Raw genomic sequence first — 13,344 nt, 5'->3', positions numbered from 1 at the left:
TCCGGCCCCTAAAAAGGCCAAGCCCTCCAAGGTTCGGCCCATCACCGACCCGCCGAGGGCAAAGGACAAGGAGCGCTCCCACTCCAGGCATGCCCGCGCCTCCGCCTTGCCAGCTCCATACCAGGAGCCGACACCGGTAGATCAGGGGACCCTGATTACATCCCTGCCTCCCCCGGCCATGGACTTTACCCACGGGACAGATGACGCCCCTCGCTCTCCTGATCATCGGCCGGTGACCGATGCGGAAGATGACCTGGCCCACACACGGGGGATCCCGGACCTCTTCTACGACGTGCAGTCGCGCCGCTACTACATGTCGGTACCGGAGGACAGAGCTCTGAGGGAGTTCACCAGGGTGAACCCGCACCCCACAGACCGAGCTAACCCGGCCAGAGCGGTTCCCACTGTGTCGGTCTACGAGAGGTCATCATCTCCATCCCGTAGACGCGAGAGGTCGCCGTCTCCACTCCTTCCACGTGAAAGGTCGCCGTCCCCAACCCGTAGACGCTCCCGATCGTCGGTGGACTTCACCCTCCCGAGATCTCAGGTCAGGGTGACGGACCCTCTCTCCTCCGACCTGGATTCTGAGGACGAACCGCTGCCACCTTCGGAGGCACCCTCGGACGAGGATGTCCTCTCGGGTTCGGTCTCCCCGCAGAGGATGCACAACCCGGGACCGTCTTCGCCGTCGGAAGACGTCAGGGCCTTCACGGAGCACGTAGTCAGGATGTCACGGGCACTTGACATCGAGCTCGCATCCGCGAGTGACGACGCAGAGGACCCGGTCGAGCGTAGGGTTCATGGACGGGTCCCCACTCCGCCATGCCTTCCTCTCCTTCCCTCTCTCCAGACCATCGTGAAAAGGTCTTGGGATGCTCCGGCCGCGCTATCGGCGCCTCCCCGCAAGGTCCAGTCCCTCTATAGGGTCGCCCCGGCGAGTTGCTCCTGGTTGGCGGAACACCCCAGACCAAACTCGGCCATTGTGGAGGGAGCCCAGCATAGCTTCGTTCCGAAGCAGGCTACTTCCCCTGTCGACAAAGAGTCAAAGAAGGTCGATGGACTGGCAAAAAAGGTTTATTCGGCTTCGGCTCTTGGGGTCAAGGCCGCCAACTACACCGCCTGCATGGGGGCCTACATCCAGACCCTCATGGAACGGATCTCTCCCGTTGTTCAGGACGTCCCAGATGACATCCAGAGGCAGCTGGTAGAGATCAGAGACGAGGCACACTCCATTGGAAGCTGGCTAATCACCACTTCCAGGAATATAGCGGACTGCTCCGGGAGGTCCATGTCAGCTGCCATGGCTCTTCGGCGCCATGCATGGCTCAGGGCCTCAGACCTCAACCCGACGGTTAGAGCAACCATTGAGGACATGCCGCTCGACGGGACCGGCCTCTTCCATGCCGAGACCGACGACCGCCTGAACCGCAAGTTCAGGATGAAGGCGGCGGCAAAGAAGCACGGCATGTCCTCAGCGCCGGCTTCTCCGTTCCGGAAGCGACAGCGCCCGTGGCAACCGCAAGGTCAGTCACAAGGGGCCTTCTCCCGGGACCGACAGCCCCAGCATCAAGGTTCTCAGAGACAGCGCTTCCCTTCGCAGTCTTCCTCCTCCTCTGGCCGTCGCACCTTCCCGCCTCGGTACCGCAAGTCCCGCCGGCAGGATACCGACCAGGGGAAGAAGAGAACCTGAAGGGACGCAGCGCGCTTCGTCTCCCCCTCATCCCTCTTCTTCTTGGACATCTTGAGGCCCTATGTTAACACCTGGGCCTCTGTAACATCGGACTCGTGGGTTCTTAACATCGTCCGTAGGGGTTATGCCCTCGAGTTCCAAGAGCTCCCTCCAACTGGAGCCTTCATGTCCACTCCCCCCTCGGACACCCTTCTCGACGAAGTGCGCGCCTTGCTCGCAAAGGGGGCAATCTCCCCTTTACCGCCCGACCAGCATCCTTGGGCCTTTTTCTCCAGGTACTTCACCGTACCTAAAGCGGATGGGGGCATCAGGCCCATCCTGGACTTGAGACAAGTGAACTTATTTTTGAACTACCGTCGCTTCCGAATGGTAACCTTGACCTCCATTCTGCCTCTCCTCCACCAGGGCCTGTGGTTCGCGACTGTCGACCTGAAGGACGCCTATTTCCACATCGGGATCCGAGAATCCCACCGGAGATTCCTCGCCTTCGCTGTCGGCTCCGACTCGTACCACTACAACGTGCTCCCGTTCGGTTTGGCCACGGCCCCACGGGTCTTCACGAAATGCATGGCACCGGTGGTGGCATACCTTCATCAAAAGGGCTTCATGGTTTTTCCCTACCTGGACGACTGGCTGTTTGCAGCCGAATCCCAGGAAGAGCTACACGAGGCAGTCTCATTCGCCTTGCACCTCTTCGACTCCCTTGGGCTGCTTGTCAACAAGGAAAAGTCCCACTTCATGCCGTCCAGACAGGTCAAGTTCATCGGGGCCATCCTCGACTCCGACAAATGCCTAGCCTTCCTCCCTCCGGACCGGTTCCAGGCCCTGGCTACATCCCTCAGGCCGTGCATCTCACACAGAAGGATACGGGCCAGAGACGTCCAAGTCGCCCTAGGCCACATGGCATCGACGACATTCGTCACCCCCTGGGCAAGACTGCGTCTTCGTCCTCTCCAATCCTGGTTCCTATCCGTCTTCTTTCCGTTCAAGGACCCACCTTCAAAGTGGCTCACGATACCCAGACCTATAGCCGCTTCCCTCAGATGGTGGCTAGACGGCTCCAACGTCTGCACCGGGATGCCTTTCCATCAGCCTCAGCCACAGCTGACGCTGACAACCGATGCATCCCTGGAGGGATGGGGCGCCCACCTGCTCGACCTTGTCGTCAAGGACAGGTGGTCTACACAAGACAAGCTCCTCCATATCAACGCTTTGGAGATGCTCGCAGTACAGAAGGCTTTGAGGGCATTCGAGTTTGCTGTCTCAGGAAGAGTGGTCCTCCTGAGGACGGACAACACCACCGTGATGTACTACATCAACAAGCAAGGTGGTACCAGGTCCAGGACCCTGCTCGACCTCACGCTCCGCATCTGGAACTGGTGCATCCAAAGACGTGTCCTCCTCCAGGCGATTCACCTTCCCGGAGAGGACAACGAGCTGGCAGACCGCCTCAGCAGATCTCCGTCGGTGTGCCACGAGTGGAGGCTCCATCCCGAGACGGTCAGCGACCTCTTCGATCGGTGGGGAACCCCCCGGATCGACCTCTTCGCGATCAGCCGGAACAGTCACTGTCCCCAGTTCTGCTCCAGGAAGCGATTCGACGGATCCCTTGGAGACGCATTCGCTTTCCTTTGGACGGAGGAGTTCCTCTACGCCTTCCCTCCGTTCCCTCTCATCATCAGGGTGGTGTCCAAATTTACAACGGACCGCTCGCAGGCGATCCTGATCACCCCGTGGTGGCCGAGACAACCGTGGTTCGCATCCCTTCTCCACCTCTCCAGGAGATGCTTCCTCCGTCTCGACCCGCGTCCGGACCTGCTGTCGATCCAGGACGGACGAATTCTCCACCCGGACATCGAGAGCCTGCCGCTGGTGGCTTGGAAGATCCGGCCCTGACCGCCTTGCCGGAATCGGTTCGGACGGTGATCCTGGCTGCCAGAAAACCTTCCACCCAGCGTTCTTATGCCCTCAAATGGAGGAGATTTTGCCTCTTCCTTGACCAGAAGGGCTTGTCTCCTTTACAGGTCTCCACTCCAGTGGTGCTGGAGTTTTTGATGGCGCTTTTGGATGGAGGGCTGTCCCTCACATCCATCAAGGGCTACCTTTCTGCCATTTGTGCAAGATATCAGTTCGGGGGGAGGGTGTCTTTCTTTAAAGATCCCTTGGTGAAGGGGTTTCTGAAGGGTTGTGCCAACCTATATCCTCCTGTGTCGGTACCAACACCGGCTTGGAGTTTGGAGTCGGTACTGTCCGCTCTCCAATCCAAGCCCTTTGAACCCATGGCCACAGCGGACTTGAGACTATTGACTTGGAAAACCGCTTTCCTTGTGGCCATCACCTCTGCCCGTCGTGCGGGCGAACTCTGTGCCTTACGGAGGGACCCACCATTCCTGAGGTTCCATAAGGACAAGGTGGTCCTCCGTATGGACATCACCTTCTTGCCGAAGGTGGTGTCTGCTTTCCACATGTGCCAGGACATTGTGTTGCCCACTCTAGCATCCGATCCGACGTCGGATGCAGAACGGCGCCTGCACTCCCTTGATGTCAGGAGGGCGCTGGCGTTTTACCTGGACAGAACTGCTGCCTCCAGCCGATCCGAGAGACTATTCCAATGCTACTCGGAACCGAAGAAGGGGTTGCCCGTGTCTACGCAGAGGTTTTCCAAATGGGTGGCTGGTACCATCCACCTCTGCTATGAACTCTTGGGCAAACCTCTCCCTGGCAGGGTTCGGTCACATTCCACAAGAGCTATGGCGGCATCCTCAGCTTTCCTGGCTGGGATTCCTTTGGAGGATGTCTGTAGGGCTGCTGTCTGGTCCCAACCCCTCACCTTTATTAAGCATTACAGGTTGGACACCAGGGCCATCCGAGACGCAGCTTTCGGGAGGGCTGTGTTGGTCTCAGGGTTGCATTAAATGCACTACTGATGTATTTGTGTTATACAGTTTACACTGTTTTATTGTTCAATGTTGGTTTACACAACTTCCTTGGGATCGGTCTTGCATGACCTCTGTTCCCTTCTCACGTTTAGCAAAGTTATTGCTAATTTATCGGTGCATTCACAAAAGACTGACTCTTTCTGATTCAAGGTGTTTATTGTAATAAATATACCTTTGGTTTACCATAGCTTTGGTTTCAGGACACTCCCTCCGCCGCAGACCTTAGCTTGTCAGTCTAAACCCATTTGTATGATTCGCAGAGACCACGAAGAAGAAGGACAGGTTGCTTACCTGTAACAGTATTTCTTCGAGTGGTCATCTGCGAATACATACAAATCCCACCCGTCCATCCCCTCAGTGTCCTGCTCTCATTGGCTCTCTTCCTTCGCCTGCTTGGCGGAAAAATTGCGGAACTGGGGAAAAGAGCGGGAAGGCAGGGGCCTTATAACGGGTGGGCGGAGTTACCGCCAAAAAGTTTCAATATGTTGCAGAGTGAACTCTGCCCAGTGATTCCAGTAGGTTCCGAACAGCACTGCGCAGGCGCAGTGAAACCCATTTGTATGTATTCGCAGATGACCACTCGAAGAAATACTGTTACAGGTAAGCAACCTGTCCTTCTGGAAAGAGCTTCGGTACCTTAGAGAGGAGAGCCTTCAGGCTGCATCCACACTGGACAAATGACCTAGTTTGGCACCGCTTTAACTCTTTCTGGTTCTTTGGTATGGAATTCTGGGAGTTGGAGTTTGTTGTGGGGCCCAGAGAGGAGCTCTGTTCTGCTCTGGGCCCACAACAAACTCCAACTCCCAGATTTCCATAGCAAAGAGCCAAGACACTTAAAGAGGTGCCAAACTGGGTTATTTCTCCAGTATGGATGCAGTGATTTTGAGTGTTAGACTATGATCCAAAACATACTGCAGAAATAATCCAGTTAACTGCCGTGGCCCAATGCTAGGGAATTCTGGGAATTACAGTTTTGTGAGACATTTAGCCTTCTCTGCCAGAAACCTCTGGGGCCACAATAAAGTACAAAACTCAATTCAGGGGCACAGGAAGGCAATAAACTCATGCTTCTTAGTCATGCTCAAAATGGAGGACATTTTGAAATTCCTCCTGGGCAGAAGGTTGAAATGGAGGACATGATATACTTCAAAAACCATTCATATATACATCATAACACAACTTTAGTATCTTTTAGCACCTTCTAATTTATATGTATTTTCCATGTCCTGTCACACATTCTATATGGAATATTTGTTTTATAGACTTGTCATTTAAGTACTACAGCTCTTTTTATGAAGATGTGGGTGGCCCTGAGAAGGGCCTTTGGGTGAATAGAGATCAATGCGAGTTTTAAATAGGAATTTAGCCCCCGAATCCATAGAGGGTCCGGCCTTGTCTCTTGAGGGCGTAGACGACGTCCATGGCGGTGACGGTCTTCCTCTTGGCGTGCTCCGTGTAGGTCACAGCATCGCGGATCACGTTCTCCAGGAAGACCTTCAGGACGCCGCGGGTCTCTTCGTAGATCAGCCCCGAGATGCGCTTCACTCCTCCTCTGCGAGCCAAGCGGCGGATGGCAGGCTTGGTGATGCCTTGGATGTTGTCTCGGAGGACTTTGCGGTGCCTCTTCGCTCCCCCTTTGCCAAGACCCTTCCCACCTTTTCCACGGCCAGACATGGCTGCGATAAAAAGACCGACCCCTTCCAACCGCGACCAAAAGCAATAAGGGAACGAAACGGTAGCAAAGTGCGGGTTTATATATCACTTTGCCCGACCTGAGTGAGAACTTCACAATTGAGGTCAGCTCTCTCTCCTGCCCCCGCCCCCCCTTTATCTATCACAAGACCTGGGTTTCTTCCACCAATCAGTTACCTGGAGGTTGGTATCTGACCAATCAAATTAACCCGTTTCACTATACTTGGAAGAAATTGGAACTTCAATATAGGATTGTCAGTTTTGTTTTACACAAGGCGCAGATTAAGGCCCACTGTAGAAATAACCTAGTTTCAGACCGCTTTAACTCTTTCTGGCTGAAGGCTATGGAATTCTGGGAGCTGGAGTATGTTGTGGGGTCCACAACATACTCCAACTCCCAGAATTCCATAGCCTTCAGCCAGAAAGAGTTAAAGCGGTCTGAAACTGGGTTTTTCTCCAATGTGGATGCAGCCTGAGTCTCAAAGATGCTGCGAAATCTCTCTAGAGACCTATTCCGCAGACGAACAGGGCTGTAGCTTTGAATTCTGCCCCTATTCCGCCGTTGTCCAATCACTGCGCAGTTTGGGAGATTCTCTTAATTTGAAAAAAAAATCTCAGCCCATCAGAAGACGTGGAGGACGCTATAAAAGCCCAGCAGCCTCCTCTCCGCCTGTCCATTCGTTCTTCCCGCTCTCCGTGTCAGTTGTTAGGCTTTTGTTCCAAGGAGAAATGGCTCGCACGAAGCAGACGGCTCGGAAGTCGACGGGCGGCAAGGCTCCGCGGAAGCAGCTGGCGACGAAGGCGGCCCGCAAGAGCGCCCCGGCCACCGGCGGCGTGAAGAAGCCGCACCGCTACCGGCCGGGGACGGTGGCTCTGCGGGAGATCCGGCGCTACCAGAAGTCGACGGAGCTGCTGATCCGCAAGCTGCCCTTCCAGCGCCTGGTGCGGGAGATCGCGCAGGACTTCAAGACGGACCTGCGCTTCCAGAGCTCGGCGGTGATGGCGCTGCAGGAGGCGAGCGAGGCTTACCTGGTGGGGCTCTTCGAGGACACCAACCTCTGCGCCATCCACGCCAAGAGGGTGACCATCATGCCCAAGGACATCCAGCTGGCACGCCGCATCCGCGGGGAGAGGGCCTGAGCCCAGACTGGCCTGCCCTTCCCTTCCCCCAAATCTCTAACCCAAAGGCTCTTTTCAGGGCCAGCACCGCCTCCAGGAGGAGAGCTGGAGGCACTGCACTGCACTGCCTTGCCTTGCCTTGCTCTGGGCCACCGAGTGAGGCTAGCCATAGGGGTCCTTGGCAAGAGGGGCTCCGAGGGGTTGGCCTTTGCCTTCTCCGGCTGGGAGATCCTAACTAAACCAATGTCGGTGTATTTTAGGGGTGGGGTGTCGATCGCTGCTGAAACGGGACCTTGCAGCTCCTAATGGGGCTTGTCGCTTTCTTCTTCTATCAAGCCCTAGAGACCGAGGCTTCTGTCTCTGCCACACATTTCCCATAGACTGCAGCCTTTCTCTCTTCGGGAAAGCGCTGCTCTTTTAGGGCTTATTCCCCAACTGAAGAGTTCCCCTGAATCAAGAGCCCAAGTCTGCCATCCTTTTCTCCAGATACACACACAGAGAGAGACGCCTCTTCGGCTTAGGCTCCTTGAAGGACCCGGGAGGCGCCCCCTTTTCTTAATGTGGGCTCTGAGGGGGTTGGCCATTGCCTCCTGAGGCTGAGAGAGTGTGGCTTGTGAAAGGTCACTCGGCGGCTGTCCATGCTCTCCCGAAGCCCTAGTCCCCCGGAGGAGCCAAAGGACAGTCCTACGCGCCCATAGAGATACCTAGGGGAACACTTGCGCTACCTTTCCCTTTCGGCAAGTATTCGCTTCTGTATGTTTCCAAATGTCTCTTTCCAACGGGAAACCGAGGACAAGTCTTCTCCTATGTATCTTTTTTGTTCTCCTATCCCTCCCGATGGGCGAGTATGGTTTCCTTCTGGGCAAGTCCTGTCCTTTGTGTCGCTCCGTCCCAGTCCCCAAAGCAAGGCACTCTATTGGCCCAGGGAAATCCCGAAGGGAAGCCCAGGAAGCCTCCAAGGCGCCGGAGGACTTTGATTTTCGACTTCCTTGATTTGCTTAACTCTTGCAGCCTCGCCCGAGGCCGCCTTCCTTGGTGGCTTTTAACGGAGGGATCCTTTTAAGCGCCTTGGGCCTCCCTCCCCCTTTGCCCCCAATGGGCCATAGAGATATATATATCTATATATCTGTGTGTGTGTGTGTGTGTGTGTGTGTGTGTGTGTGTGTGTACACATGGAGTGAGGGATCTCGGCAGGTCCTAGTTCTGGGCAGAACTGTCTCCGTGGGGACGGTGCCTCCTTGACTAGGGGCATGTCATGGAGCCTTTGCAGCTGGGAAAGCCAGCACTGAACTCGCAGAGGCCCTCCCCAACGATAGTGTCCCCAGGGACCCTTCCTTCTCTCTGCGCCCGGAGAAGCAGGTCTCCCCGCTCTTTCTGGCTTTGTTTGTCGGCTTTGCCACCGATGGCGACCCCAAGACGTTCCTCTTCTGGGGCTCTCTCGCCCAGGTTTGCCATGGCTTTCCTTGAGGGCGAGGGCGACTTGGCCAAGATCCAGGACTGGCCCCCTTTTGCCCGCTTGGTCCCCGCTTCCTCTTTGAGGCCTAGTTATTCCTTCGATTGGAGCAAGATTAGCGCCAGCGTCCGAGCTCTTTAAGGTTGATTTTGTGGGTGGCTCTGAAAAGAGCCTTTGGGGTGAAGGAGGGCTCCCTGAGTCCGGGGGACGGAGGCTCACTTCTTCCGGGGGGCCTTGGCCTTCTTGGCCTTAGCCTTGGCTTTGGGGGCCTTGGCCTTGGCGGGGCTCTTGGCCGCCTTCCTGGGCGCTGCCTTGGCCTTCTTGGGGCTCCTCTTGACCCCCGCAGAGGCCTTCCTGGCCCCCGTCGCCGCCGCCGCCTTCTTGGGGCTCTTCTTGGGCGGGGGCTTCTTCTTGGCTCCCGCAGAGGCCTTCTTGACCGCCGCCGGCTTCTTGGGGCCTTTCTTGACCGTCGCCGCCGCCGCAGCCGTGGCCCTGGCCTTCTTCTTGGCCGCTGGGGCCCTGGGCGGCTTGCCCTGGGGCGCCTGGCGCTTCTTGTTGAGCTTGAAGGAGCCCGAGGCGCCGGAGCCCTTGGTCTGGAGCAGCGTGCCTTTGCCCACCAGGCTCTTGAGGCCCAGCTTGATGCGGCTCTTGTTCTTCTCCACGTCGTACCCGGCGGCCGCCAGCGCCTTCTTCAGGGCGGCCAGAGAGACCCCCTGGCGCTCCTTCGAGGCCGACACCGCCTTCGTCAGCAGCTCCGTCACGCTCGGACCCCCCGACCCTGACGCCGCCGCCGCCTTCCGAGGGGCCTTCTTCGGGGACCGAGCCGCCGCCGCCGCCGCCGCCGTCTTCTTAGCCGGAGCCTTGGACGGAGGGGAGGCCGCCGGGGAGGAGGCCGTGGCCGCGGGGGCTGCAGCGGGGGCTTCGGGCGCCGTCTCCGACATGATTATGAGGGCGAGGCTGAATGGAAGGGGCCCCCGCTCTCTCTGATGCTTCTTCTAAACGAGGCACTAAGGGCTCCCTCCAAGCGCCGGACTCCGACTGAGCGCGAGCTCCCCGGCGCCCGGTATTTATAGGGCAGGCGCTGCGCCCTGATTGGTCAGCCCCCGGAGCCCCCCCTCGCGCGCCCCAAGATTGGCCCCGCCCCTCCTGGCTCTGGCTCTTTGGGGGGTCCTCCCTTGGGCCCCAAAGGAATGGAAGGGAGGGAGGGAGCCCTTGGACCTCTCGGCCCTGGCCCTCCCTCAGGGGCTTCTCCCTCCCAGTTTTGGGGGCTCCTCTGCCAAAAGCACCAGGACATTTCAAAATAAATTCAAAGGTATAGCTGTGTTAGTCTCTAAAATCAGGAGGCAGACAGAGCTTGGAGGAAAGGAACTGGCAGCCGCACGAGGAGCGGGGACTTCAGTCTACGGAAAGCTCATGCTGCTGCTGCTGCTGCCAACGTCTTTCTTGCAGTGAGTCTCAAAGGGGCTGCGAGGTCTCTCTACATTCATTCATCCATCCATTCATTCCTTCACTCTCGCACTTCGGGGCCAGGATTTCCCGGAGCAAAGCCTCCAGTTTGGAAAGCTTTAAACGGTTTCTAAAACCCACGTTCAACCTCTTCCTTTGCTTTGAAAGACCTGAGTCCGGAATGTACCCACAACACTTTCCAGGCCACCCACTTCAGGGCCCCAAAGGGAGGGAGGGAGGGAGGGAGGACCCCTTTGGGCCCTCTTGGCCCTCCCTCAGGGGCTTCTCCCTCCCAGTTTTGGGGGCTCCTCTGCATAATCCGGTTTGACATTACTTTAACCGCCTTGGCTCAGTGATGGGGAATCCTGGGAGTTGTTATTTTAGCATCAGTGCTCTCTGACAGAGAAGGCTAACTACAACAGTTCCCAGAATTCCCTAGCACTGAGCCAGGGGTATTAAAGCTGTCTCAAACTGGATTATTTCTACAGTGTGTTTTGGACCTTAGTCTGTACAATCTGTACGTAGAGAGATCTTGCAGCTGGCCCCAAAGTGAGTGAATGAATGAATGTCTGCATGTAGAGAGATCCTGTAGCCCCTGAAAGGAAGAATTTGGCAGCATGAGCTTTCGTACATTTCAGTCTACTTCCTCAGATGCATTTGGTCCATGTTTAACTATTTAAAGAGGTGTCATGTTGAGGTTGGAGCACGCTTGTTTTCTGCTGCTCCAGAAGCTAGGACCTGGAAAAATGGATTCAAACTAAAAGAATAGCGATTCCACCTCAATGTTAGGAAGAACTTTCTGACAGTCAGAGCCATTCAATCCCTCAGAGAGCTCAGGTCGCCAACCTCTTTCTTTCAGTTGGTCTCAAAGGCGCTACAAGATCTCTCTGCATGCATGGATTCACTCTTTCCTTCCCTCACTCACTTTGAGGCCAGGATTGTCCACAGAAAAGGTTCCAGTTTGGAAAGCCCTTGGAAGGGTCTCAAGTATGTATTCATGCATTTGTTCATTCATTCATTCATGCCCTTTGGACCAGGATTGTCCAGAGAAAAGCCTCTAATTTGGAATAACAGGATCCTAGAGTTGGAAGAGACCCCAAGGGCCATCTATTCTAGACCAACCCCATTCTGCCATGCAGGAACTCTCAGTCAAAGCATCCCCATTGACAGATGGCCATCCAGCCTCAGTTTAAAGGCCTCCAAAGGAGGAGACTCCACTACTCTCCAAGGGAGTGTGTTCTGCTGTCAAACAGCCCTTACTGTCAGGGAAATCCCTCCTAATGTTTAGCTGCAATCTCTTTTCCTGTTAACTTGCAACCATTGTTCCAGGTCCTGTTCTCTGGAGCAGCAGAAAACAAGCTTGCTCCATCCTCAATATGACTTCCCTTCCAATACTTAAACAGGGCTATCATATCACCTCGTAACCTTCTCCAAGCTAAACATACCCAGTTCTCTAAGTTGGTCTTTATAAAGCATGGTTTTCAGACCCTTCACCATTTTGGTCGCTCTCCTCTGGACACGCTCCAGCTTCCCAACATCCTAACATGGGATGCATTTAAACATGTGACAACAGACTTGTTACAGTTCAAACCCCTAAATATGCGCAAGTGGATAAAGGCAAGTGTTCCCAAAGCCTTGGACAGCATAACCATTTGCAAAGAGACAGTTGAATCAACCTGTTGCAACAAAAGAAACAAAGGCTGCATCCACACTGGAGAAATAACCCAGTTTGGCACTGCTTTAACTCTTTCTGGCTGAAGGCTATGGAATTCTGGGAGTTGGAGTTTGTTGTGGGGCCCAGAGCGGAGCTCTGCTCCGCTCTGGTCCCACAACAAACTCCAACTCCCAGAATTCCATAGCCTTCAGCCAGAAAGAGTTAAGCAGCTCTGCTAATGATGGACTGGGGCCACAATTTGCCAGATGTGAGGCATGTTGCAGCACTGAAAAACAACTAACTTGTGTCAGTCTGGGTTAGTTGTGTTTCGGTGAGTTAGTTGTGCTGTAACTTTGCTCATATCTGGCAAACTGGTATCCTTTCATTTATACAGAGCAGACTTCTTTAGGAGATTTGCCTCTATCAGATTTCATCTCGACTCTGATGAGATTTGGATAATTCATTTTAACAAAGGGACTCTCTCTCTCTCTCTCTCTCTCATTTGGTGTAGTGCACACCATTCACCTCCTTTTGACAACTTTCTGTCATTAACACTCAGACTGTATCTTTTCAATAGGATCTCATTTTGATCTACTCTGTGTCCTCTGTCTTGTTATCAACAGGCATCTGTTTCTGTGCAAGTCTTCTAACTGTAATTCATACCCTTCTGCACTGGAGAAAGCTAATGCCATCTTTGTGTGTTTGTCAGATTTTTAAGTTATATATACACTTGTCCCTCCATATTAGCTAGGGTTCAAGGCACAAGTCCCCCGTGAATATGGAAAAATGCAAATAACAAAAACACCATGTTTTTAGCTGAGAAGACACCTCTCTAGGAATCTCTAGGTCCTCCAATGCAACTCTGTGGCCAATATCCGACAGACACTGACCATAGAACTGCACTGGAGAAGCTACAAATGCCAAGTAGAGTATTCTCTTGAGGAATCTCTAGGTCTTTCAGTGCAACATTTAGTTAAAGTTGACCATAGAGTTGCACTGGAGGACCTAGATATTCCTAGAGAGAACATATTAATCAAATTTGCAAATATCAAGGCCTCAAATATGGAGGGATGAGTGTGTGTGTGTGTATTCAGCTGCAACAGCCTGACCTGTAAGTACAGAAGGATGACCTGAGATCCAGTAAGACAGGTATCAATTTGAAATCAGCACTTTTCTTATGAAAAGGATCCTTTGGACCTGGGCAAATAAATCCCTTCCTGGCTTTGGCATTTAAGAAACGGGTCTGAAGTTTATAAGACTGCAGTTCAAAATGAATGTTACACAGCAGCTGAGCTGGAACATACCTTGGCACTGGAAAGTATTTGGAGGTCAGGGAGGGTGTAAAGATAAG

The 13,344-nt window shown here is 54.4% G+C and overlaps 3 protein-coding genes across 4 annotated transcripts; 1 reads left to right on the top strand and 2 right to left on the bottom strand.

Annotated features, from left to right (window-relative positions):
* Window positions 1-5,991: 5,991 nt before the first annotated feature.
* Window positions 5,992-6,303, bottom strand: LOC149303751 (histone H4). Its single transcript, XM_089480811.1, has one exon. It carries the CDS (start codon window positions 6,301-6,303, stop codon window positions 5,992-5,994), a length of 312 nt encoding a protein of 103 aa, XP_089336937.1.
* A 747-nt stretch (window positions 6,304-7,050) lies between these two features.
* Window positions 7,051-7,461, top strand: LOC149303750 (histone H3). The gene has a single exon (XM_089480810.1). The coding sequence runs from the start codon at window positions 7,051-7,053 to the stop codon at window positions 7,459-7,461; it is 411 nt and encodes a 136-aa protein (XP_089336936.1).
* A 1,647-nt stretch (window positions 7,462-9,108) lies between these two features.
* Window positions 9,109-9,834, bottom strand: LOC149303749 (uncharacterized). 2 transcript variants are annotated; one of them, XM_089480394.1, is made up of 2 exons: window positions 9,391-9,834; window positions 9,109-9,297 (listed from the first exon to the last, which is right to left on the bottom strand). In XM_089480394.1, exons 1-2 carry the CDS (start codon window positions 9,832-9,834, stop codon window positions 9,109-9,111), a joined length of 633 nt encoding a protein of 210 aa, XP_089336520.1. The 2 variants fall into 2 exon arrangements, with proteins under 2 accessions (XP_089336520.1, XP_089336518.1); XM_089480392.1 differs by having other exon boundaries at window positions 9,109-9,834.
* Between the last annotated feature and the right edge of the window lie 3,510 nt (window positions 9,835-13,344).

Source organism: Sceloporus occidentalis, unplaced genomic scaffold (assembly GCF_023333645.1).
Source record: "Sceloporus occidentalis isolate IW3139 unplaced genomic scaffold, rSceOcc1.0.p SCAF_14, whole genome shotgun sequence".
NCBI lineage: Eukaryota > Metazoa > Chordata > Lepidosauria > Squamata > Phrynosomatidae > Sceloporus > Sceloporus occidentalis.
The sequence above is the reverse complement of the archived record's forward strand: the minus strand, read 5'-3'. Positions and strand labels throughout refer to the sequence as shown.

Bases quoted from the DNA above. Each gene is read 5' to 3' on its own strand.
- LOC149303750 (XM_089480810.1), top strand. From the start codon at position 7,051: ATGGCTCGCACGAAGCAGACGGCTCGGAAGTCGACGGGCGGCAAGGCT.
- LOC149303751 (XM_089480811.1), bottom strand. From the start codon at position 6,303: ATGTCTGGCCGTGGAAAAGGTGGGAAGGGTCTTGGCAAAGGGGGAGCG.
- LOC149303749 (XM_089480392.1), bottom strand. From the start codon at position 9,834: ATGTCGGAGACGGCGCCCGAAGCCCCCGCTGCAGCCCCCGCGGCCACG.